General features: G+C 41.9%; 1 protein-coding gene across 8 annotated transcripts in view; it reads right to left on the reverse strand.

Annotated features, from left to right (window-relative positions):
• Window positions 1-10549: 10549 nt before the first annotated feature.
• Window positions 10550-25773, reverse strand: part of cdk5rap2 (CDK5 regulatory subunit associated protein 2) — a 162118-nt gene continuing 146894 nt past the window's right edge. For 5 of the 8 annotated variants that reach the window (XM_041193297.1, XM_041193298.1, XM_041193294.1 and 2 more), the window contains 5 exons: window positions 22752-22895; window positions 21748-21886; window positions 20315-20361; window positions 13198-13249; window positions 10550-11334 (listed from right to left, as the gene is read on the reverse strand). In XM_041193297.1, coding sequence (XP_041049231.1) covers window positions 11186-11334; window positions 13198-13249; window positions 20315-20361; window positions 21748-21886; window positions 22752-22895 — 531 coding nt within the window. In that variant the 3' untranslated portion in view covers window positions 10550-11185. The remainder of the gene's footprint in view (window positions 11335-13197; window positions 13250-20314; window positions 20362-21747; window positions 21887-22751; window positions 22896-25773) is intronic. The other 3 variants (XM_041193293.1, XM_041193300.1, XM_041193299.1) reach the window with 3 other exon arrangements.

Raw genomic sequence — 25773 nt, forward strand, 5'->3', positions numbered from 1 at the left:
TTCCTCGAAAGTAAGCTTAAAAAAAAACACTTTCTGGATTTGTGTAAGAGTGAAGAGCTGCTGCATGATATATATGACAGGGTTCACCCTCAAATTTAGCTGCATCCACCTATGTATGGGCTGACCAAGACACAGAAAAGTGATGTCCCTTTACGCCCTATCTTATCTAGGACCAGATCTGCACAACATGAATTTGCCAAATGGTTGGGCAAGTTGTTACAACCAGTTTTGACCAAGTTTCCCACATACACAGTGAAGGATGCCTTCACATTTGCAAAGGCCATATAGGACTTGCATATCAATAGCGATACTGTGTCCATGTGCTCAATTGACATTGCTAGCCTATTCACCAATGTTCCACTTAAGGAAGCCATAGATATTTGTGCTGCAGCACTATTTCATGGTGACCTGGACCAGCCACCATTGCATGAACCAGTATTCATTGAACTTATGAACTCGGCAACTTGCGCAGTTAAGATCAGTTTTAACAACACCATGTTTGCCCAAATAGATGGTGTTGCCAAGGGATTCCCTCTAGGCCCAGCTCTGCCAAACATCTTTGCTGGGCTTCATGAGAAATGTGTCTTTGATGGAATGATACCTAATTTCCTACGCCTCGCATATATTCGATATGTGGATGGTATGTTCGCTATATTTCAATCTGCAGCTGCATGTAATAATTTCCTTACACGTCTTATATGGGCTCCATCCTGTGCTCAAATTCACCTTTGAAATGGAGCAGTCAAATTAACTCCTCTTCCTTGGCGTACTAGTTGAGAAATCTTCCAGTGGGTTTCTCTACCACTGGCTACCACAACCCTACCTTTCACTGGTCAATGTACGCATTGGGATTCTTACAGTTCCACATGCTATAAGATTGGTCTTGCAAGAAACCTTGTAAATAGTTTGCTCACCATACAAGCTTGATGCTGAAATAGGGCACATCAAAAGCATCTTGTGGGATAATGGCTACCCTGATCAGATCATTCTGTGTTGTATATCACGCAAACTCATGAATGGGCCTAAGCCATCACTTTCAGCCCTGAAAAGTGCCCAGTCTTCCTCAGATTACCCTGGAAGGGCAAAGTATCTGAAAAATTTGAGCAACAGGTGAAGCTAGCTGTTTCACGCTGCCACTATGCAGTGGCAGTAGCAGCACAATTGTGTTTTTCACCACTAACAGGATGCTGCTATCAAGCCAAAAAGACACTCTGCCTATCACACAAATGAGTAATTTGTTACATGAATTTCAACGCCAGTGTGATGCTAGGGATTTAAGCCATACGTCACAAAGACTGGTGGCTTGTGTCAAACAGCATATCCCAGGCACTGTTTGCAAAGGGCAGGGTATAGACCATACCTAACCAGCCTATGCTTGCTAAACTCAAAACAGTGTCCAACATTGGATGTGGACAACATTTGCTAAATCATCCTCAAGTGTGCTAAGAATTACGCTGACAACCAATTTTAAGATTGTCAGTGTGGCACATTTTTGTGTACTGGCAGCTGCATATATTAATACACAGGATCCTGTTCTTTGCTGACAGAAAGAACAGCTGTTCACAATATATATCAATGATTTGGATGTGGGGACCAAATGCAATATTTCCAATTTTGGTGGATGATACTAAAGTAGGTGGGAATATGTGTCATGAGGAGGATGTAAGGTGACTACAGGAGGATTTGGATAGATTTAGTGAGTGGGCAAGAACACGGCAGTTGGAATATAAGGTGGAAAAATATGAGGTTATCCACTTTGATAGAACAGATGTGCAGAGTATTTCCTAAATGGTAAGAGATTAGAAAGTGTAGATGTGTCCTTGTCCATAAGTCACTGAAGGCTAACATGCAGGTACAGCAGGCAAGTAGGAAGACTAATGGAATGTTAGCCTTTATCACAAGAGGATTTGAGCACAGGAGCAGTGAAGTCTTGCTTCAATTGTAAAGAAGTTAGGTTAGATGGCACCTGGAGTACTGTGCGTGGTTTTGGTCCCCTTACCTCAGGAGTGCACCTGCCGAGGTAGACTTCTTCCTGGAATTTGCAGTAATTAGCCGCTGCCTTGTCCCTGGGACCGCTCATAAACATCAGCCTATTGATGACATCGGGTGCTGGTAGTCCAAGCTGGGCAGAGGGTACACAAAGGAGGCAGGGTCAGTGGGGAAGGGTGTCCAGGGAAGGCAAACACTGACTGGCACTGTTTTGGAGGGTGTTGGGGCAGTGTTAGGAGGGTAAAAACGTCTTGCATGCCTTGGTCCCATTGTAGGGTAGTGGATGGGCTCTCTGGGCACTGAGCCTTGTAGATAGTTGGGTCTAAAGGATAGGGTCAATGATGTCAAGCTTTTGGCCCTAAGGGTTTAAATGATGGTATTGGGAGGCAGAGGGTACAGTGACAGTCGGAGTGAGGGGATGGGTGGAATTGGATCAGGTAGGATGAATGTGCTAGGGGCATAGTGGGTTGGGGGTTGCGGAAAGTCAGGGTACAGTTGGTCTTGAGAAAGGGAGTCAGTCTCAGGAGGGGCAAGGGCATGTTGACAGTTATGGGCTCAGTGGGATGAGCAGGGATGTCCACATACATTACAATAGGTTCCAGGGTAACTGGGGGAGGTTGAAAAGGAATGACAAGGCAGTGATTGTGTAGGATGATGGGGATCTTGGTAGATAACAGGTGGATAATAGAAGATGCTTGACACATGGATAAACTACACATGCACCATGCTGAAGCTGTCATAGTTGTTGCGTAGTTCGTAAAACCTCTCAAGCGTTTGATCCGGGAGGAGAGTCTTTTGGGTGGGAGAAGTTTATTCTTCGTTTTTTTGGGGTGTGTAAAGGAGCACCTTCTTAATTATTAGTCCACTCCATTGAGAACCAGGCAGAGCTAAGTTCTACTCTTGGGCTCCCAATACCTATTAAACCAGCATTGCTCCATTACTCATGGGTCACATTCCAGCGAGAATCCAGCAAGGTTTGGAGCCGCCGTGTATTGTGTGCTGATTGGCATCTTCTGCTGTCAGAGGAGGGGATAAAGGAGGGAGGGAGGGAGGAGGAGGCCTCCAAGGGGCACAGGTGGTGGGAAGCAACAATGTCCTGACTCCAAACCTCCTCCTCCGGGTAAATGATCATGGCTGACAGGGGCTTATGTGGTAAGTCTTTCTATGATGCCAAGGCAGTGGTCTTTCTATTGCATCTCAAGAGTAATGGAGGCAAACTGAATAGTGTCTGAAGGATGGTTCTCACTCATGGCTCTCATCAACCCAGTCAATGCACAATGTCTCCATGTACATTCCTGTATAAAGGGGAGGAACACTCATCTGTGGTCTTCCAGGATGTCCTTCACCATGATGGAGTGGAGAGGCCAGGTTTAGATGGATGCTAAGCACAGGGCTTAGCATTGGTCTAAAGATTCAGGGATGGAGGTGAATCTACAAAGAAGATGCTGATGTAATTTGTCTACAGATCCAAGCAGGAAACGTTTCCATTCTTTGAACGTGCAGCAAATATGTGACCACACCAGACAAATCCTGTGTTTGTGTGCATTTCCCAGGGAGCTCTCAAGATGCTTACATTCTGAACTACTCCTAGGCGCCACAAGTTTTTGAGGGACCTCAGTGATTGCAGGGCTAGCTCCTTGGGGACAAGGGATACCCCCAGAAGACCTGGCTGATGGCACTGGTTCACTGTTCACAGAGATACAGTGCTGCTCACGCATCCACATGGGCCACTGTTGAGCAGACAATAGGCCTCCTAAAGATGAGGTTCGGATGTTTGGACTGCTCAGGAGGGGCTCTCTAATATCCCCCCAGACAGTATCCTGGATCATTGCTGCATCCTGCAAAACCTCTCGAACAAAGTGGAGTTTGTCTCTGCAGAGGGAGACATAGAGGATCAATTTGTTTCCTCTTATGATGAGGGCAGGCAAGTTGATGGTGATAACGAAGGCCAGGGTGTCATGGTGACACATACAGACCCATTGCAAGAGTGCGATGTGGCAGACAGGCCATTGACAATCTAATAGCTAATAGATCCCAGGCAGAGTAAACTGCCAATACTTATCCTTTACTTTTTTTTCAGTCCTCTGCTGGATGGCAGGCTGAGTCTCCTTATTTGTAACACACTTTATAGTTAACTCTCATGTACCCTGATTTATGACAGCTGAATTAAATTGCACTACTTAACATCAACCCTGCTGGTGGTGCAATCCTCTGACTACACCAAACTGCGCTGATATAGACCACTTGTGCTAAAGGGGAGGTGGTGGCATCACAGTATTGTCACTGGGTCAGGGACCCAGGGTAATTCCTTGGGGACTCTGGGTTCAAATCCCACCACAGCTGCTGGTGGAATTTGAATTTAATAAATATTTGGAATTAAAAGTCTAATGATGACTATGAAACCATTGTTGGTCATTGGAAAAAACCCATCTGGTTCACTAATGTTCTTTAGGGAAGGAAATTTGCTGTCTTCACCTGGTCTACATGTGACTCCAGACCCACAGCAATGTGGTTGGCCCTCGAATAAGGGCAATTAGGGATGAGCAATAAATGCTGGCCTAACCAGCAATGCCCACATCCCATAAACAAATATGTTTTAAAATGCATGCATCAGAGCCTGCACAGCACTCTGTTCTCCCACAACCTTGGGCACCTGTAAGCAGAAATGAAATTTTTCCCATGCTCTCAGTTTGTATGCATAGCACATTGAAAGCAACATGATTTCTTATCTTGGCAAGGATGCACTCATGTCACCTCACACCTGCTCCCAATAGGGAGTAGACCTTGTAGAGAGCTCTTTCAGGTGGAACTAGAGCATGGATATACAGGGAAGAATAGCATGAATGGACTATTTGGCCCCCTCAAGATGGCTCCTTCATGGACCTTGATGAGGTAAATTCTTGTAACTGGTCCCCGATCACCAATCGTCCTCAGTAACACTATCCCTTGACACCTTTATCATTCTGAAAAGTATCAAAGTAACTTTGGAGTCCACTCAATGATAGTTCCTCAATTGCACTACAGGGTGTGGAGGTCCAACAATTTATGACCCTCCAATTGTAGACAGTCCAACACATCTCAGTTCTAGATGGCTATGGTATTACTGCGAGATTGTGTTGCATCCTTCTGGACAGACCAGCCAAGTTTAACACCTTTCCTGCATGGACCCTGCAAGAGCTCTTGATGTTTCACAAAGATAGCTTCTAAGTCCTTTGCACAGGCCCATTCTACTCACTCACCTCGTGGGATAATACCTCGGTCCTTTAATGAAATCATGTGCACATTTGTTGCAATCCCTTTCTGCAGGGTCTATTTCTATCCTTGGTAAGGAGGCAAACAGGGCAAACAATTCTTCATGTGATGTCTCACAAAGGCTGCAGTCAACTGCACACATATCCTTAATCCACTTAATCCCTCTTTCATTCAAAGCCAACTTGCCCGTTGCCTCCTTACTTGCAGCCTTCACCTTCATGTTAGCTCAATATTACAACTGAACAAGGGCTTTCCTGCATACTCTGCGCAGACATGATTCTTGGAGTCAGAACCTGGTGAGCTGCAAGTATTGGATTGTATGATGTGTGCTCAGATTGCACTCTCATATATGATGGTCAGTGCTTAAGCATCCTCATGTTAGAATACTCAGTAATCGCAATGTTGATAATGTGAGAGAAGGGACTCTGCAGGGGTTTCATTCTCAGACTCTGATGGAGGACCAAGTTCAATACCCTTGGTTGCCCACGACCATTGAAGCAAAAGCAGCAAGATGAGAATCCAGGAAACTTCCAAACAATGCAAGTAAACAAAAATTTACAAATGACAGAAGTACAATGGTTGTATTCCCGTGTACTACATCCCTTCAAAGCTTCTTTATCTTTCTTTTTAACACTGCTATGCCTACGTGCAACCCCAACAACCACAGCTGAGGTGCAGGCAGCCTGACTGCTATGCTCTGTTGACTCTGATAACTTTGGTGGGTATCCTCTGGTGACCCACGGCCCAGAGGGCCCTGGACTGCTAAGGATCTCAAGGATCTCCTGCACAGGTGTAGGTGCACCCTCCTCGGTTTGACCTGCCGGAAGCTATGGGGTCACTGGCAGTGGCGAGTTTGAATAGCAGGACATCCTTGGAGTGTCCTGGGATGAAGTTACCGGGGTGCCTGGCTGGTGTTGGTGTGCGATAGCGCCTCCGTGACTCCTTGAGGGCTTGGGGCAGCTGGAGGGAGGTTGAAGTGCCTCACTCATTCTCCTCTTCCCCTAGCCACTGCTGCACTGCACCCATGGCTAAAGCAACTGGGTGCAGGTCTGAGTGTGTTCTCCTGGGCCTGGGTCTCCAAGGCAGCCATCACTCTTTCCATGGAGGCAGCCAGGTGCTCGCATGTCGGAGCCACAACATCACACAGAACGTGGACAACCTCCTCCAGGCCTTTGGTCCACTCTGCACATGGCCATTGGCCTCTGCCTGATATTCCCCTGTCTGCCTCTGCACCTCTAAGTGTCTTACGGCCGAGTCCAGAGGCATTCCACCACTGGTCTGGGCCTGCTTCTTCCTGTTGCAAACGTTCACGTGCTGCAGATATACAGAAGGATTGAGTGTCATCCCGATGGGTGCAAGAGCAGTTTAGAAGCATGCCCATGCTAGCTCCTGAGCCCACCCCAGTGAGTGATTAACAAGCACAATGTCCTGCAACTAATGGACATTAACAGCATGAAGTGGCTGGCACACATTCAGTGCACATGTCCCATCTGCTGCTGAATCCTACAACCCAAGCACCTGTCTGACATCCCTATGCACTTGCACACTTACACTGCCTGATGCCCTTATGAGCATCACCTTGAAGTGAACAGATAGTGCCACTCACCCTGGCAGAATGCAGCAGGTCATTCATCCTTTTTCGACACTGCTGGCTGGTTCTTTTGTGGGCCCCACGAGCACTAACCTCTGCTGTGAAGTCTGCCCAGGCCACCTTGGTCAGAGGGGAGGGCCTCCTGCTGCCATCCCTGGGGAACAGGACCTCCTGTCTTTCCAGGATGGCCTGGAGGACTTGCAGGGAGGCATTGTTGAACCATGGGGCCACACGTTGTCTGCTCTGAGTCATTCCGTAGGTGCAGAATCTGGAGCTCCTAGTTTGCAGTGAGCAAATGGCTATCCAGGTGCCTTTTAAAAATGACTCCACGACTTGCAACCCCATGAGATAAGAGCAAGAATGGAGACTTCCTGCTTTAAAAACAAAAAAACTGCGGATGCTGGAAATCCAAAACAAAAACAGAATTACCTGGAAAAACTCAGCAGGTCTGGCAGCATCGGCGGAGAAGAAAAGAGTTGACGTTTCGAGTCCTCATGACCCTTCGACAGAACTTGAGTTCGAGTCCAGGAAAGAGCTGAAATATAAGCTGGTTTAAGGTGTGTGTGGGGGGCGGAGAGATAGAGAGACAGTGAGGTGCAGGGGGTTGGTGTGGTTGTAGGGACAAACAAGCAGTGATAGAAGCAGATCATCAAAAGATGTCAACGACAATAGTACAATAGAACACATAGGTGTTAAAGTTAAAGTTGGTGATATTATCTAAACGAATGTGCTAATTAAGAATGGATGGTAGGGCACTCAAGGTATAGCTCTAGTGGGTTTTTTTTTAATAATGGAAATAGGTGGGAAAAGGAAAATCTTTATAATTTATTGGAAAAAAAAAGAAGGGGGAAACAGAAAGGGGGTGGGGATGGGGGAGGGAGCTCACGACCTAAAGTTGTTGAATTCAATATTCAGTCCGGAAGGCTGTAAAGTCCCTCGTCGGAAGATGAGGTGTTGTTCCTCCAGTTTGCGTTGGAACTTGAGTTCGAGTCCAGGAAAGAGCTGAAATATAAGCTGGTTTAAGGTGTGTGTGTGGGGGGCGGAGAGATAGAGAGAGAGAGAGGTGGAGGGGGTTGGTGTGGTTGTAGGGACAAACAAGCAGTGATAGAAGCAGATCATCAAAAGATGTCAACGACAATAGTACAATAGAACACATAGGTGTTAAAGTTAAAGTTGGTGATATTATCTAAATGAATGTGCTAATTAAGAATGGATGGTAGGGCACTCAAGGTATAGCTCTAGTGGGTTTTTTTTTCCAACGCAAACTGGAGGAACAACACCTCATCTTCCGACTAGGGACTTTACAGCCTTCCGGACTGAATATTGAATTCAACAACTTTAGGTCGTGAGCTCCCTCCCCCATCCCCACCCCCTTTCTGTTTCCCCCTTTTTTTTTTCCAATAAATTATAAAGATTTTCCTTTTCCCACCTATTTCCATTATTAAAAAAAAACCCACTAGAGCTATACCTTGAGTGCCCTACCATCCATTCTTAATTAGCACATTCGTTTAGATAATATCACCAACTTTAACTTTAACACCTATGTGTTCTATTGTACTATTGTCGTTGACATCTTTTGATGATCTGCTTCTATCACTGCTTGTTTGTCCCTACAACCACACCAACCCCCTGCACCTCACTGTCTCTCTATCTCTCCGCCCCCCACACACACACCTTAAACCAGCTTATATTTCAGCTCTTTCCTGGACTCGAACTCAAGTTCTGTCGAAGGGTCATGAGGACTCGAAACGTCAACTCTTTTCTTCTCCGCCGATGCTGCCAGACCTGCTGAGTTTTTCCAGGTAATTCTGTTTTTGTTTTGGACTTCCTGCTTTACCCCTGCTGCAAGATTTGCCACGCTCCTTGTGCGTGCATATGTAATAAGCTGGACAGCTTGAGATTGCAGAGGGCCAGTCCCTGAGTGGGAGTCACTCATCACCCCTCCAGCCACCCAACTTACACTCCAGAATGGAAGATACCTGATCAAAGTGAAAGCAACGAGTTCCTGATGCAAGAATCTTGAGATTTTGAATTTCTGCAGCTAGGAATTGATCAGGGGTTCATATTTTTGCCAATTTTGCTATTAGCACCCAACTTGCTTCTGACTACAGCCAGATTCTCTGGCTTCCCATTCACCCAATCAGGCTTCTCAAGTGCATTTTCCTTTAGGCATACTCTCATTTGCCATTACAGTTGTTTGTTAGTACATAACTTTGAGTATTGCTTCTTTTATCAAACCTTTTCGTCTGCATTCATCAGGACAATTCAAAACCTGCCATCCAATCAGAATGCTCTTTACATATAATAAGTTATTGTTCTCTTTACACGTGGTGTTCTTGCAAATTGTCCTGATGTGTGCAAGACGAAAAGTTTCAACAAAAAATTGGCCGGTTTGGATTTGTCCTGCTTTGTGTGTACAGGACATACCTGGACAATTTTCCACATAGCCAGGCAGATGCCAGTGTTGTAGCTGTACTGGAACAGCTTGGCTAGGGGCAGAGCCAAGCTCTGGAGCGCAAGTCTTCAGGACAATTGCCGGAATAATTTCAGGGTCCCGCAGTTTCCAGTGCCTTCTGCCATTTCTTTGTATCACGGAGTGAATTGAATTGGCTGAAGATTGGCATCTGTGATGGAGGGGACCTCCGGAAGAGGCAAAAATGGATCACCCACTCTGGATGAAGATTGTTGCAAATGTTTCAAGCCTTATCTTTGGCACTGATGTGCTGGGCCCCCCCATCCTTGAGGATGGGGATATTTGTGCAGCCTCCTCCTCCAGTGAGTTGTTTTATTGCCCATCGTTATTCAGGACTGGATATGGCAGGGCTGCAGAGCTTAGATCTGATCCGTTGGTTGTGGGATTGCTTAGTTCTGTTTATCGCATGTCACTTAGGACTACTTGCATGCCAAACAGCACATGTTGTAGCTGCACCAGTATCCTCCATGTGAAGATGGGACTTCGTCTCCATAACAACTGTGCGGTCGTCACTCCTACAGATACTGTCATGGACAGATGCATCTGTGGTAGGCAGATTGGTGAGGCTGAGGTCAAGTATGTATTTCCCTCTTGCTGGTTCCCTCACCATCTGCTGTAGACCCAGTCTAGCAGCTATGTCCTTTGGGACATGGCCAACTCGGTCAGTAGTGGTGCTACCAAGCCACTCTTGGTAATGGACATTGAAGTCCCTCGCCCCAAATGCATTCTGCACCTTTGCCACTCTCAGTGCTTCCTCCAAGTGTTGTTCAACAGGGAAGAGTATTGATTCATCAGCTGAGGGGGAGGGGCAGAGGTTTGCAGTACATAGTAATCAGGAGGAGGTTTCCTTGCCCACGTTTGACCTGATGCCATGAGATTTCACAGAGTCAATGTTGAGGACTCCAAGGGTAACTCCCTCTTGACTGTATACCAGTGTGCCATCTCTGCTGGGTCTATCCTGCTGGTGGGACAGGACATCCAGATTGCTATTCAAATCATCCAGATTTTTATTAAATTCAAATTCCATCTGTAGTGGTGTGATTCAAACCCAGGTCCCCAGAGCATTATCCTGGGTCTCTGCAATATTAACCCAATGACAATACCTTCTCCCTAATTTGTATGCTAAAGTTTTAGAGGGTGCACGTTGGTACTTTTACCATTGTATTTGAGAATTAGAAAGTAATCATTGTAAAATACATCTCAAGCCTCTTGAATATAAATTTATAAACAGAAAAGGCTGGATAACAAATTCAGATAAAGTGTATTTTGAAAAATAGAGAACAGATTGAAGTCCATACATTCTAGTAAAATGTACAGTAAGGCAGGCTTCTTTTCACAATTTGAAATCTTCTACATACATTCTTTCCAATAAAAACACAAACAAGGCTATTTAAAAAGAATAAGGCCAAGGCAGTATCTTGCAAACATCTGAATACCAGGAAAGGAACATTATACAACAGCACAATACAATAACCTCACAGCCTGCAGCAGGTCACACTCACAACCCTTGGATTATTTACAAAATTGATTTTTACACACTACAATTATTGCTGAACTGAGGGAATGTACAAAGGTTTCTTCTAAAAAAAAAGGTCTGAAATGCTTCAACATTTCTGATGCTCTACATTATTTTGTCAATTACTACAGTCTCACTTTAAAAAATCCCTTTAAAACTTCACTCTTTTTAAAATCTGCAACATTTTATCTGTCCTGTTCCAATTGCTATAGTTTCTGACAAGTACTCAAGGTTACATCTAATATTTTTACAGGTAGACATGCAGAAACAGTTCTGCACCTCTGTGCAAAAAAGCTAATCTCCAGACAAAAAAAAAATCAGCAATTCAACTTGCAAATTGACAGGCTACTTGAAGAAATTATTTTCAATAGCTGCAAAATGATGAGGTCAGAGAGTCAAACTTTTCTTCAGGAGTAGAGCAAGCCTCTTCACTGGAACCCCAATTAAAGGCAGCTGTATGAACCGTATTAGTTAGTTTCCATTTACTGGCTGAGCTTCGGAAGGTTGGGTCTGCTTGGAGAAGAAAAACAATTTACTGTTGGGATGGTTTTGTAAGAACATGAAATTACAATGGCATGAAACAGTCAGATGATTTCAAGCAAATGTTAACAACTTACACAATATGCTAGCAACTGTCATTTACAAACATTCAGAATAAACTTGCATTATTTATGTAATCAACACCACAAGCACAAAATGGTCTGATTGCTATCATACACAACAAAGTATTCTAAAAGGGAGAGCAGGCTGTTAATATAAATATAAAACTAGTTTTATAAAACAATAGAAAACTAGGAGTCACATTATTATCAATCCGTGCAAACAGCACCATCAGTAATATTACAATCCTAAATCAGAATGTGAAATTTGGCAATTTCTCCCTAGCTATAGGAGAATCTGTACACGAGGATGTTTGTTCTACCTATGTGTACCACAGTCAAGATATACATTTATGCAACATCATCACTCGGAGGCTTAACAACTCCGTGGATATAGTTTTTTCCCCTATCTTAAAATAAAGCACTACAGACATTAAAAGAATAACAAACAGAAAGAGACATAATTATTTATTCTCATGAGTCATGTGGAGCTCAATATATTAATGTATTAAAAACAAGTATCTCTTACAGATATCTCTTTGGCGCAAAACAACAATCTCTTACAACTTTGTTGTTCTGCGCCAAACAGAAGTAATTATCTAGTGAGATACAACTGGTCTTCAACTTTGCTAATTATTTGTAGATGATATTTACAGAACATAATCTAATACGCAGTTCTTTCAGGCTCCATTGCGAAATATCACTGCACAAAATACACTTCACATTAGCTTCAGGCCTTCTAAGTGCAAGAAATCACAATGGAAAAATGCCTGAAATCTGTCAAACTGACCAAAAAAAAAATCAACTTATAGATTCTGGGTTGGAATATTTATAAATGCCTGAAACTTTGCAGAGTCTTAATTGTGTTACTATACTGTACAGAGTTAGCTCTCACTGCTCAGTAGTTCACACTGGATTTAATATATTGGCCCAAAATTTGCTGAAAAAATACTAACGTGCAAATCAACCAGCAACTTGTGGTGATGAAAAAAATAGCCCGTGAACTGTGAACCAGAGTTCTGCTGGCTGACTAATGACACTCCACCTTTAGCTATTTAAAATTATTTCAGCTGTAATCTCCCCATAATTTTTATGAAGTTGCTGCATTTGGACATTAATCAGCCATTAAACTTGCCACAGAAAGTGAAGTCTAATAATTAACAGCACAAGTACCCTTTTAAGGACATGATAACCGTTAGTGATTGCTAATCAATATCTCCTTCCCAGAAGGTGAACAATTAAAAAAAGTGTAGAGTCTTATTTCTTCAGACAGTAAATAATTGGCGGTTTTACAATAAATCATTTTCACTTCGTGTTCTCTTTTTCTCCTTTTTCTGACCCCCTCTATTTCTTTCTCAGTAACTGATTTGACATTAATTCACCCACCCCAATTCACTCTTCTGTGTATCCCAAAATTATTTAATTTAATTGGTTAAGGAGATGCACTGTTTATGCTGTTGTTTGCCAAGATCCCAGAGGCCCTCCTGTCCTCACCAAATAATTATTAGTTCATGATTCCACGAACAAGCCTAACTAACAGGGTACATCGCAAGATGCCATGCTCCAGCAAATTCTGAACTGATGTATTAAATAAGATACACTAGCCAACTATGGCACTACCAGATATAAAAGTTATTAAAACACCAAGTTAGGAAAACCTTCAGGAGAAACCATCAGCCAATTGGAAATGAAACAATTCTAACCCAGAAACTTAAAATCAGTGGGAATCAGGCATTTGCATGCAACAGTCACAGAAGTGATCACACACTTCACCAACCTTCACTTTGCTTTGGAAAGCCTTTCAGATCAAAAACCATGTAATGATTCATCTGGAAAAGCTCAGTCGAACGACAAGAGTGGAGAGAAAAAAGGAAAAAGGAATAAAATATTGAATTAAGTAAGTTTGAAAAGCAAGATGAGAATTTTAGCCACAAAAGTGTACTGATTAATACAGGGGAAACTGCAACTGGAGGAGAACTCGTGCAGAAAAACAAAACCACAAAATATTAAAATGTGATTTTGTAGACTGCTTTTACAAGCGTTTGTTACATAGGTAAAAAAATATAAATGTAAACGAACTGCAATAAACAAAGGTCTAAATTTGTAATGTTTTAAACTTTCATAACATTTAAAACCTGGTTAATTAGTCATTAAAAAGGCATTTAAATAATTCTACATTTTAATATGAAAAGTCTTTTCTGGTTTGAGTTCATAAATGTGCTTTTAGATATTAAGGTTTTCAAACAATTGTTTTTCTCACATGGTCAAGTCTATTCGCATGTAGGGTGTCATAAAAATGAATGAAGTTATAACATTTTTATTCTTCAGGAAGGATCAAAACCTTTAATAAACTTCTTCAACTCAAACCAAAATCAGCAGTTAGGAACAGCACAACTTTTACATGTGAAAGCAAGAACAAGGGAGATTTAAAGAACTTCAGGAGGGCAGATTAAAAATAAACTAATCAATACTAAACTCAGTTTACATTTATACCCAACGTTAGAGTTGCACAGTTCAATCTAGATAGAATATTTAAAATTTAATTGGATGCAGATAAGCTTTTAGTTCATTTGGTCTTATCTTTCCACGTTATCAACTTTACTGTCTATCTGCTGGCTTAGGTGCCACCTGAACAGCAAAACATAGATCTGCTCTGTTTGTTGTCACCTCTGATAATACAGCATAATTTCTATGCTGTGCTGGAATGCTATTCAAGAAGGTGTGATTTGACTACTGGAGTGAGGCTGAAAACTACAATGTTTGCAACTGAGCCAAACTGGAACTTAGCCAGCTACATATGTGGGAAGGCTCACTATTTATTGACTAATGTCGCATGAATACAGAAGCAGAATATTGCAGACGCTGGAAATCTGAAATGCAGTTAAAAACAGAAACTGCTGGGAATACTCAGCAGGTCAGGCAGCATCTGTGGGTAAAGAAACAAAGTTAATGTTTCAGATCAATGACCTCTCACGAGAACAAGCATGATTCACTGGGCTAAGCTGAAGTCATCTTGCCAGTTCTGTGTACCCGGCTTGATTGAACCCTGACAGGATTGAGACATCAGCCTGAGGTAAGCTTCCCCAAGTTCCTCGTTCAGGTGGCCTTTTCAGTTTGCACCTGCAGAGCTAAATATGCTTCACACAAAAGCAGAGTAAGACGGTGCATCTTCACAACACTCTTACTTTTCTGATTGCATACTGCATGTTCTTCCCAGTCTGAGCACCTGTGATCACAAAATTATAAACAGAATATTCGCTTAAGGAAAGAAAGGATTGCTGAACTCATCTGTCCGTGACTGAGCCATTGGGAATGCAAATCAGGTATCTTGTTCTGAACCCAATGTTGTTGATTGAATGAAGGGAAAATTAATCAAACGACTTATTTGGCTCAATCTGTGGGCAAGACTTCGAATGCACAACTGAATTAAAAATATGCCCCTGGACCTATTTTTTCCAATGTTGGTGCCACCTCTGGTAGAATCCAAGTGATATGGATTATAAAAGAAAAGCTTCCAGTTCTTTCCTTTAAAACAGGGCTTACCAAACTGTGGGTCATAACCTCCAGTGGGGGTCATGAAACAGGATTTTGGGGTCGTGAGCTCCAAGGCAGCAATAGCTGCCATGGAGCTTGGACTGATTTCTGACTGTTGTGAGGACCCTTTAAATCCTCTCGTTTTTTTTGTTGTGGGCACGGTTATTAGACTGCTCGGAGGCCCAACTACTGCTGCTGAAGCAAAAAAAAAAAGCCTCCGAAAAGGTAGGTGTTTGTATTTTTTGAAGAAAGTCTATTTCTTCGAAATTCAGGATCAACAGGGTCCTATTACATTCATAGTCAGCGTCCTATTACTTTAAGATTCAGGGTATTTCTACATTAATCAGAATACTATTACATGAATAGTCTGATGCCTATTGCATCAACAATCAGGATCTTATTGCCTTCTTATTGTCTTCAGCCAATTCAATCCACTCCATGTGATATCAAGAAATGACTGAAGGCACTGGATACTTCAAAGGCTATGGGCCCTGACAATATTCCAGCAATAGTATTGAAGACTTGTGCTCCAGAATTTGCCATGCCCCTAGCCAAGCTGTTCCAGTACAGCTACAACACTGGCATTTACCCGGCTCTGTGGAAAATTGCCCAGGTATGTCCTGTATACAAGAAGCAGGACAGATCCAGCCTGGCCAATTACCACCCCATCAATCTACTCTCCATCATCAGTTAAGTAATGGAAGGGGTCATCAACAGTGCTATCAAGTGGCACTTGCTTAGCAATAACCTGCGCACTGATGCCCAGTTTGGGTTTTACCAGGGTCACTCAACTCCTGACCTCATTACAGCCTTGATTCAAACATGGACAAAAGAGCTGAACTACCGAGGTGAGGTGAGAGTGACTGCCCTTGACATCAAGGCCACGTTTGATCAAGTGTGGCATCAAGGAGAACCTAGTAAAACTGGAGTCAATGGGAATCAGGGGGTAAATTCTCCGCTGGTTGGAGTCATACAGAGCACAAAGGAAGATGGTGGTGGTTGTTGGAGGTCAGTCACCTTGGCTCCCAGACATTGCAGCAGGAGTTCCTCAGGGCAGTGTCGTCAGCCCAACCATCTTCACCTGCTTCATCAATAGCCTTCTTCCATCATAAGGTCAGAAGTGAGGGTGTTCACTGATGATTGCACAATGTTCAGCACCATTCACGACTCCTCAGATACTGAAGCAGTCAATGTCCAAATGCAGCAAGACCTGGACAATATCCAGGATTGGGCTGACAAGTGGCAAGTAACATTCGCGCCACACAATTGTCAGGCAATGACCATCTCCAACAAGAGAGAATCCAAACATCGCCCCATGACGTTCAATGGTATTACCATCACTGAATCCCCTACTATCAACATCCTGGGGGGGTTACCATTGACCAGAAACTGAACTGGACTTGCCAGATAAATATTGTGGCTACAAGAGCAGGTCAGAGGCTGGGAATTCTGCGATGAGTCACTCACCTCCTGACTCCCCAAAGCCTGTCCACCATCTACAAGGCACAAGTCAGGAGTGGGATGGAATACTCCCCACTTGCCTGGATGAGTGCAGCTCCCACAACACTGTAGTAGCTGGACACCATCCAGGACAAAGCAGCCCCGCTTGACTGACACCAAGTTCACAAACATTCACTTTCTCCACCGCCAATGCAAAGTAGCAGCAGTGTGTATCATCTACAACATGCACTGCAGAAATTCACCAAGGCTCCTTCGACAGCACCTTCCAAACCCACGACTGTTACCATCTAGAAGGAGAAGGGCAGCAGACAGATGGGAACACCACCACCTGGAAGTTCCCATCCAAATCACTCACCATCCTGACTTGGAAATATATCGCTGCTCCTTCATTGTCACTGGGTCAAAATCCCGGAACTCTCTCCCTAACAGCACTGTGGGTGTCCCTACACCACATGGACTGCAGCGGTTCAAGGCGGCAGCTCACCACCACCTTCTCAAGGAAAACTAGTGATGGGGAATAAATGCTGACCCAACCAGTGAAGCCCACATCCCGTGAATAAATATTTTTAAAAAAATCAGCTGCCCATTGCTTCAATAAACAGAATGCTAATACATTAGAGTCATTTGCCAATTGGGTCAATAATCATGATCTTATAAAACTATTAACCTGTATGCTATTACGAATATACGAACTAGGAACAGCAGTAGGACACTCGGCCCTTCACCCTGCTCCGCCATTCAATAAGATCATGCCTGATCTGATTGTAACCTCCCGCCTGCCCCCGATAACCCTTCACCCCCTTTTTAAGCAAGAATCTTATCTAGCTCTGCCTTAAAAATTTTCAAAGGCCTTGGCTTCCACTGCCTTTTGAGGAAGAGAGTGCCAAAGACTCCATCCTCAGAAAAAATTTCTCCACATCTCCGTCTTAAATGACCGGCCCCTTATTTTTAAACCGTGACCCTTAATTCTAGATTCTCCTACAAGAAGAAGCATCCTCTCTACATCCAACCCGTGGGATTTTAAAGGTTTTGATTAAATCATCTGTTGCTCTTCTAAACTCCAGTGGATATAAGCCTTACCTTTCCTCATGAGACAACCCGCCCATTCCTGGTATTAGTCTAGTAAACCTTCTCTGAACTGTTTCTAACACACTTACATCTTTCCTTAAATAAGGAGACCATACTGTACACAGTACTCCAGATGTGGTCTCACCAGTGCCCTGTACAACTGAAGCATAACCTCCCTACTTTTGTATTCAATTCCCCTCGCAATAAATGATACATTCTATAAACTTTCCTAATTACTTGCTGTACCTGCATATTAGCCTTTTTTGATTCATGCACGAGGGCTCCCAGATCCCTCTGAATCTCAGAGCTCAGCAATCTCTCATCATTTAGAGTATATGCTTCTTATTCCTTCCTGCCAAAATAGGCAATTTCCACATTTGCCAGGTCTTTGCTCACTCACTTAACCTATTTATGTCACTTTGTAGCCTCCTTACCACTTCTTCCCAACTTACTTTCCTATCTATCTTTGTGTCATCAGCAAATTCAGCAACCATTCCACCTGTCCCTTCATCCAAGTCATTTATATAAATTGTAAACAATTGAGGCCCCAGAATGATCCCTGTGGCACACCAAACATTACATCCTGTCAACTTGAAAAAGACCCATTTATGGCTACCCTCTGCTTCCTGTTAGCCAGCCAAACTTCTATCCATGCCAATATATTGCCCCCTACATCATGAGCTTTTATTTTCTGCAATAACCTTTGGTGTGGCACCTTATCAAATGTCTTCTGGAAATCTAAGTACAGTACATCCAGCGGTTCCCCTATAAACACAGCATAGGTGACTCCTTCAAAGAACTCCAATAAATTGGTTAAACATGATTTCCCTTTCACAAAACCTGTAAACTTTTCTAAGTGCCCTGCTATAAACATCTTTAATAATAGCTTCCACATTACATTAATAATCAGAGTAAAAGTGCATTAATCATCCATTAACAATCTCCTCCTGCTTGACAGCTGAAGCCCCCACATTTCAACAACTCTCGTACCCCCCAAAAATTTCACTCCAGGGCCACATGAAGCCCGAGGCATTAAAATGGTGCTATGCTGGGGAAAAAGCTTGCAAAGCACTGCTTTAAAAAAAATTAACTATAGATTAGAGAGAGTTCAGGTTACATCTACTTTGGTATGAGCATGCTGTTACTATGCTCTTTCAGGAAGGTGCATGGCTGTTGGACAGTGAAGGTGTGTAGAATCACATCATGACAGTGTAGAACAGGCTCAATGTTTTAGTTCATCCTCCTTTATTGTCTGTTTACAACAGAAATGAAACTAGTCCCAACTTCCAAGCATATTAACTGCTACAATTGTATGGCTTGTTTCAGCAACAGTCTGTTCTTTCTTTTAAATTTAGAAATGTTGACCTGTGAATCTGCCACAATTCTAAGAATTAAGATTGTTTGGTGCGAAAGGACCACAACTCAGTTTATATGATGAGTCAATATGTTGGGGTTTAAATCACAGTACATGGATAGGTATTTATCAATTTTCATAGCTACAAAACTCCAGAAATACGTACTAATTGTTCATCATTTCTAGTTACAAACAGTTCAAAGAAAGTTATGAAAGAAAGTGGTATTATTCATCATATTGTTTCATTGACTAAGGGTGATTTGGTCCTTGCTAGTGTTACAAAACAAGTTCCTAATAAATAGGCAGCCTTTTTAAAAAAAAATCACACTTGATATTCTTTTCTATTGACTTCACTCCCTGTTATTTGTTCATTTTATAACATTCATTACTTCAATGCAAAGGAACATTGAGCTCAGTGTAAAACATACTGCTGATTTTCTATGTGTTCGTTTCACACTTCTGGCAAAGATCAGTTATACCTGTAATGTCTCCCTTTGAGGCAGATCCTAATCTACAGTCAGCTTCATCATTTGAGTATTATCCAATCCATCTCACTTACGAAGGTTACACAAAATGAAAACACCTTGTATCCATACATACACAACACACTATTAAACAGCCACAATTAATTTACATAGCAAATCTGCACAATGCAAAGTGACACCTATGCATAAGATCTTAATGAATCCAAATTTCTGCTGAATTGCCAATTCAAATCTCATTGATTTCACAAGTGAGAGCACTCCCACTGAAGAGTGGTACTATTCAATATATTATTAGAAAAGAACACCAGATTAAAGCAGGCTTAACTGTAAATTCAATCATAAAATGTTGCAGCACACAAACAGGCCATCGAGTCTGATGGTTTTTTTCCTCCAAATGAGCTCCCTAATCTAATTGTACTCTTCTGTTTGCTCCCCCAGCCATCAATATAGCTCTTTTTCAAACAACTAATTCAGTTTTGAAAGAAAAAACTTGTGCTTCAACAATGGTTGGTCAGTGGATTCCATACTTTGCCACCTTCTGTGCAAGGATATTTTTCTAACTACTCTTTTTTGTGATTCTCTTAAATTGTGTGTCCCCTTTGGTAAAAATCTTACCAATTACTGGAAATGATAAATCAACCACTTAACTTAATCTTGAAGATTTCTAGGAGGTCTCTCCTTAATCTCTCAAGTACCTCTTTGTAATTGTGAACCTGCATCCCTGGTTGCATTTTAAATCAATCTGTGACTTTTCCATCCTTCATACATCCTCCCTCTAACACAGTGCCTCATGTAAACACAACACTGCACATTAATAGATAAAGTTACCCCAAATTTGAAAAGACAGCAGAGAGGAGATTTATCAGAATTTAGGAAAGAAAAACAGAACTAATGGTATTATCCTTAGGAGTGATGGTACTGGCAAACTCAGTCCAACTGTTATCACAATTTTAATCTTCTTCTATTAGAGTTTATTTGAATGCTTTACTCACCTCCAAATTTCCTCTAGCTTTCTTCAAAACATCATGGGTTAATGACACTTTAAAAGGAATAGAAAAGTTTCATTAAAAATGATCTACAACTATATTTAAATTATATAACATACTGACAACCTTGGCTTTATAAGACACTGGGTAGGTTCTCAGCATTGCAAGGTGACTCATCAATGTGCAATATCAGGGTGGGTAATGTAGATTTTTGTGTGCAATTTTTAATCTGGGAATTTTTAACTGCAGTCAGATAAGAACATATAGTAATGAACATTCTAAAACACAGTAGATTCAGACAAATCTGAAATTAGATTTGTAAATTAAACCACCAAACCCTGTAATAGCTCAGATCCACCTCAAAACTTTGTCTAAGACTCAGTCTAGTTCTCAATCTTGGGGACACAAGTGAATGTGTGGATTCTACACAGGAATCTTACATATACTTGAATACATTGCTGCTGGTGTTGCCAGCTGCTTTGTATTGGAAAGCTTAATTTTGTTCATTTCTACCTATTGGCACTTGGAACTGCCCTGGTATGAAATGGAGCGGATTCACAAATCAGTTAGATTAATTGAACATCTAAAGGTTAATAAACGGACTAATAATGAGCTGCAGGGCTAATCATTTTACTACAGAACAAGTACAACTAGTACCTAGGAGCTACCCAAGAGTATTGCACACTCATACGAATGGCTCATCTCATACTTGTGAATCTGTATTACACATCAGGATGATAATTCCAATAATAGAGAGGCTAAAGAGATTTAATAGAGATAGAGGATAATAGAGATTTAGTAGAGGAATCCCAAACAGGGGGAAATAATCTAAAAATATGAATTAAATAAAAAATCTTCACACAAGGGTAGTAGGAAGAAATTGAATTGCCCAGAAGGTCATAGGAGTAGATTAATTAAGAAGCTTAAAAGAGAGTGAGATGCTTGGGGAGTAAAGGCTTTCAGAGAAATGGAGGAAGGTTAGGATATTAATATATAAAGAATAGGCTTCTCTGGGTACATAATGATAGAATAAACTCAACCAACTCATATATATATATATATATTATATAAATGGGATGTTTCCCAGACAAGGAATGTGCTTCTCCAATGTGGGGAAATCATTTATTTCAGTAAAAATAAAGAACAATTTATAGAGGGAGTTGTAATATTTATTCAGGAAAAATATTAACAATTGAAGAAGATGAAGCTGATAGGCAGAGACAATAAAAGAAAATGTGATGCTCTGGAAACAGCTTGATCAAGAGACAGGAATAAATAATGATAAAAGATGTGGTTACATATGTGTCTATATTATGATTATTCATCACATGAAAGTGTGTATTAAACTGACTTTTTGAAAAATATAGCTGTGGAAAATTTGGTTTGGTCAGAAAAGCAGATTGTATACATGAGTGATTTAACCTTGACCATTTACTAACATTGGTTAATGATGACTTTCTCCATGCCCTCCTTAATCTGGTTAGTCGTACGAAGACGTTTAACAGTGCCATGCAAAAGTTTCTCCTGCTCAGTCAATTTCTTGCGTAGCCAATAGATTTCATCCCTTACAGTTTTTTCCTATGGGAAAAAAATTTAAGATGTGTTAATGCCCATATGTAATTCTTTTATTTCCATTAGTTAGTTATTAAGGTGTCGACTATCGTGGAATAGAACTTTGAGAGAAGTTAGTTGTACATATTCATCACCCCACCCAAACAGGCAACTCAGTGTGTTGAGATTGGGTTCCCCTGGTTATTTTTCATGTATGAATGTATACCAGGTGTGTCAGGTTAATCAACCAGAAGGAACATCAATGAGTTCAATCTTACCTTCTCACAATCCATATAATAACCTTCCAGTTTAAGGTGCGAGAAATGGGAGATGATCTACATTGATTATGTCTCTTTTTAGTATTGGGAAACACCCTGGGATTCAAAAGGGAATTGGATATATCCTTAGCTGTGGCGAAAGAGCACGGGTGCAGGACTAATTGGGTAGCTCTTTCAAAGAGCTGACTCAGACAATTGACTGAATGGCCTCCTTCTATGTTGTGTGGTTTGATGAAACAGGTAAATTGTACTGCTCCCAGGGTGTAGCAGGGTTCAACTTACCAAGCACTGATGTGGGATTAAAACTTGCTAGCTTCTTGGTCCACATGGGCTTGGTACCAAACCATTCATCTACCATACAGTCAGGTGCTTGGACCAAAAAAAGGTGCTTTCACTATTGGACCTCAATTACATCCCTGCCGAACGATGATTGCTAGCTTTTGGTTTGAAATTCAATAGATGGCCTCCTTCTGTGCTGCAAGTTTCTATGATTCTATATCATAGCACCAAAACATAATAATCCTATGTTGTGAAAAGTATTTGCTTTCAAGGCCTGACACTAAAGGAAATTAAAAAAAGACATTGCTGTAATCCAATAACCGTGCTCTTTGTACCTGTGTATGATGACTAGAGTTGGCAGCAGGGATGGGTAAAGAGACCCTCCAGAAGCGTTTTAGCAAGTGTCCTGCTTCCTCAAACATTTGTTTCATGCTCCTTACAGTTGAGGACAAGTACTTTAACAAAGGTTCACCTGGTTCCTAGAGCAGAAAGAAAAGACGTGAATTATAATTAACTTTATCAAAAAATAGAGAACTTCCAAGAAGCACAGTCATGAAAAAGGTAAGTGTCTATCTTTCCTGGTCGGTACATGGTGGTACAGCATGTTCCAGCATAATGTAAAAAGCCATGGCAGTAAAAAGTTGCGAGCATCACTTTTAAAAAGTGATTTTTGCAATTTTGGGCACGCTGCTGTGGTAGTATCAGGCAAAATTCAACAATTCCTATCAGTCTGCTAGAGTGACCCCAACCTTCCAGCCACCTATCATTTTAATTCTCCACCTTGCTCCCACTCTGGTCTCTCTGTCCTTGGCCTGCAACAATGTACTAATGAGGCTCAGTCAAAGCTTGAGGGACTTTCAACCATCTTTACAGCCTTCTGGACTCAACATTGGAATTTAACAATTTTAGGTCATAAAATGTTTTGTTTTTCTTTGTTGGTTTGTTTTCTTTCCCTTTTGTTTCTCTTATTTCCTTCACTTTGCATTTACACGGCATCTAACCAGCATCCTGCAATTTATACCTCAAGGCATAACTTTTGTTTCTTTCCTTGTCCCTTAGACTTCACACCGTGAAATATTCAGTCATTTAATGTCTCCCATCCTCCACCCTATCTCAGACCTTCACTTGTGTTCTTTTTGCCACCCTGACCCCTTTCAAGTTGCTCAAAACCTATTACATTTCTAACTTTTCCCAGTTCCGGTGAAATGCCACAGACTTGATTCTTTCACCATAGCTGCCATCAGACCTACTGAATATTTCTGACATTTTCTGTTTTTGCTTTCCTATAAAGTCATGAAAGTGTAATAAATAAATAAATAAAAGAATTTGGTGAAAGAGACTGGAGATGGAGGCAGTTACTTGGCACCATTTCGTATAGCTCCTGGCAGCCAGATACAAAATGGCATTAGTGAAGATAATGGGAGCAAGTTCTCTTGGTTAGGAAAAGTGCATAATGTAGGGGGATGTGGACAGGGGAAGCAGAAAACATTCCTATCACTATGAGCGTTCTAAAATATTTTATATTTTTTAAATGAATTAAAAAAGGATGAAAATAAGCATATATTAATGTAAACTCAATGGGAAAATACATTTTTGTCACATCAACTTTTTATGTTGATTATTCCAGACAGTTTTAGGCAGTGGTGGCATTAGAATGAAACAATGATATTAGTGATATCCGTATACAGTGAGTCGAAAGCAAAGTGAATTTCTTTTTTGCATATTTATTATCTACCAAAAAACAGGGAATACTGAAATTAATATGCATCCTTGAGAGTCCAGAGATTTTGAGTTAAAACTGTTCAACAAAAAGGGTCTAATGGTTTGCTTTTAAGTTGTGCAACAGGTTGCAAATATAATTAAAATATTTATTAGCTGATTCCATATGTTATTTTTTCATTAAGTTCAACCAGCATACACGGACTTTTTAAAATTTTTTCCTGTGATGTGGTTGGCTGGCCAGCATTTATTGCCCATCCCTAAATGCCCTTGAGAAGGTGGTGGTGATTCGCCTTCTTGAACCGCTGCAGTGTATGTGGTGTAGGTACACCCACAGTGCTTGACCCAGCGACAGTGAAGGAACAGCGATATATTTCCAAGTCAGGATGGTAAGTGGCTTGGAGGGGAACTTCCAGGTGGTGGTGTTACCATGTATCTGCTGCCCTTGTCCTCCTAGGTATAGAGGTTAGGGGTTTGGAAGGTGCTGTCAATGGTGCCTTGGTTAGTTGCTGCAGTGCATCTTGTAGATCGTAGACGCTGCAGCCACTGTGCGTCAGTGGTGGAGGGAATGCTTGTTGAAGGTGGTGGGTGGGCTGCTTTGTCCTGGATGGTGTCAAGCTTCTTTAATGTTGTTGGAGCTGCGCTCATCAAGGCAAGTGGAGATTGTTCCATCATGCTCCTGACTTGAGCCTTGTAGATGGTAGAGAGGCTTTGTGGAGTCAGGAGGTGTTACTCGCCTCAGAATTCACAACTTACTCTTGTAACCACAATATTTATATGTCTGGTCCAGTTCAGTTTCTGGTCAATGGTAATTCCCAGAATGCTGATAGTGGGGGATTCAGCAATGATAAAGACATTGAATGTCAAGGGGAGATAGCTGGATTCTCTCTTGTGGAGAGGATCATTGCCTGGCACTTGTGTGGCGCAAATGTTATTTCACTTATCAGCCCAAGCCTGAATGTTGTGCAGGTCTTGCTGCACATAGACATGGAGTGCTTCAGTACCTGAGGAGTCACCAATGGTGCTGAACATTGTGCAATCATCAGCGAGGGTCACACTTCTAACCTTATGATGGAGGGAAGGTCATTGATGAAGTAGCTGAAGATGGTTGGGTCTAGAACATTACCCCAAAGAACAGTGATGTCCTGGGACTGAGCTGCTTGGCCTCCAACAACCACAACCATCTTCATTTGTGCTAGGTATGACTTCAACCAGTGGAGAGTTTCTCCCACCATTCCCATTGACTCCAGCTTTGCTAGGGCTCCTTCATGCCATACTCAGTTAAATACTGCCTTGATGTGGCAGTCATTCTCACCTCACCTTTTGAGTTCAACTCTTCTGTCCATGTTTAAACCATGGCTGTTATAAGGTCAGGAGCTTAGTGGCCCTGGCAGAACCCAAACTGAGCACCAGTGAGCAGGCTATTGCTGAGTAAGTGTCGCTTGATAGCACTGTCAATGACTCGCTCCATCAATTTGCTGATGATCAAGAGTAGACTGATGGGGTGTAATTGACCGGGTTGGATTTGTCCTGCTTTTTGTGTACAGGACACACCTGGACAATTTTGCACATTGCTGGGTAGAAGGGAGTGTGTAGCTGTACTGGAACAGCTTGGCAAGGGAGAGACTTGTTCTGGAG

Source organism: Carcharodon carcharias, chromosome 8 (assembly GCF_017639515.1).
Source record: "Carcharodon carcharias isolate sCarCar2 chromosome 8, sCarCar2.pri, whole genome shotgun sequence".
NCBI lineage: Eukaryota > Metazoa > Chordata > Chondrichthyes > Lamniformes > Lamnidae > Carcharodon > Carcharodon carcharias.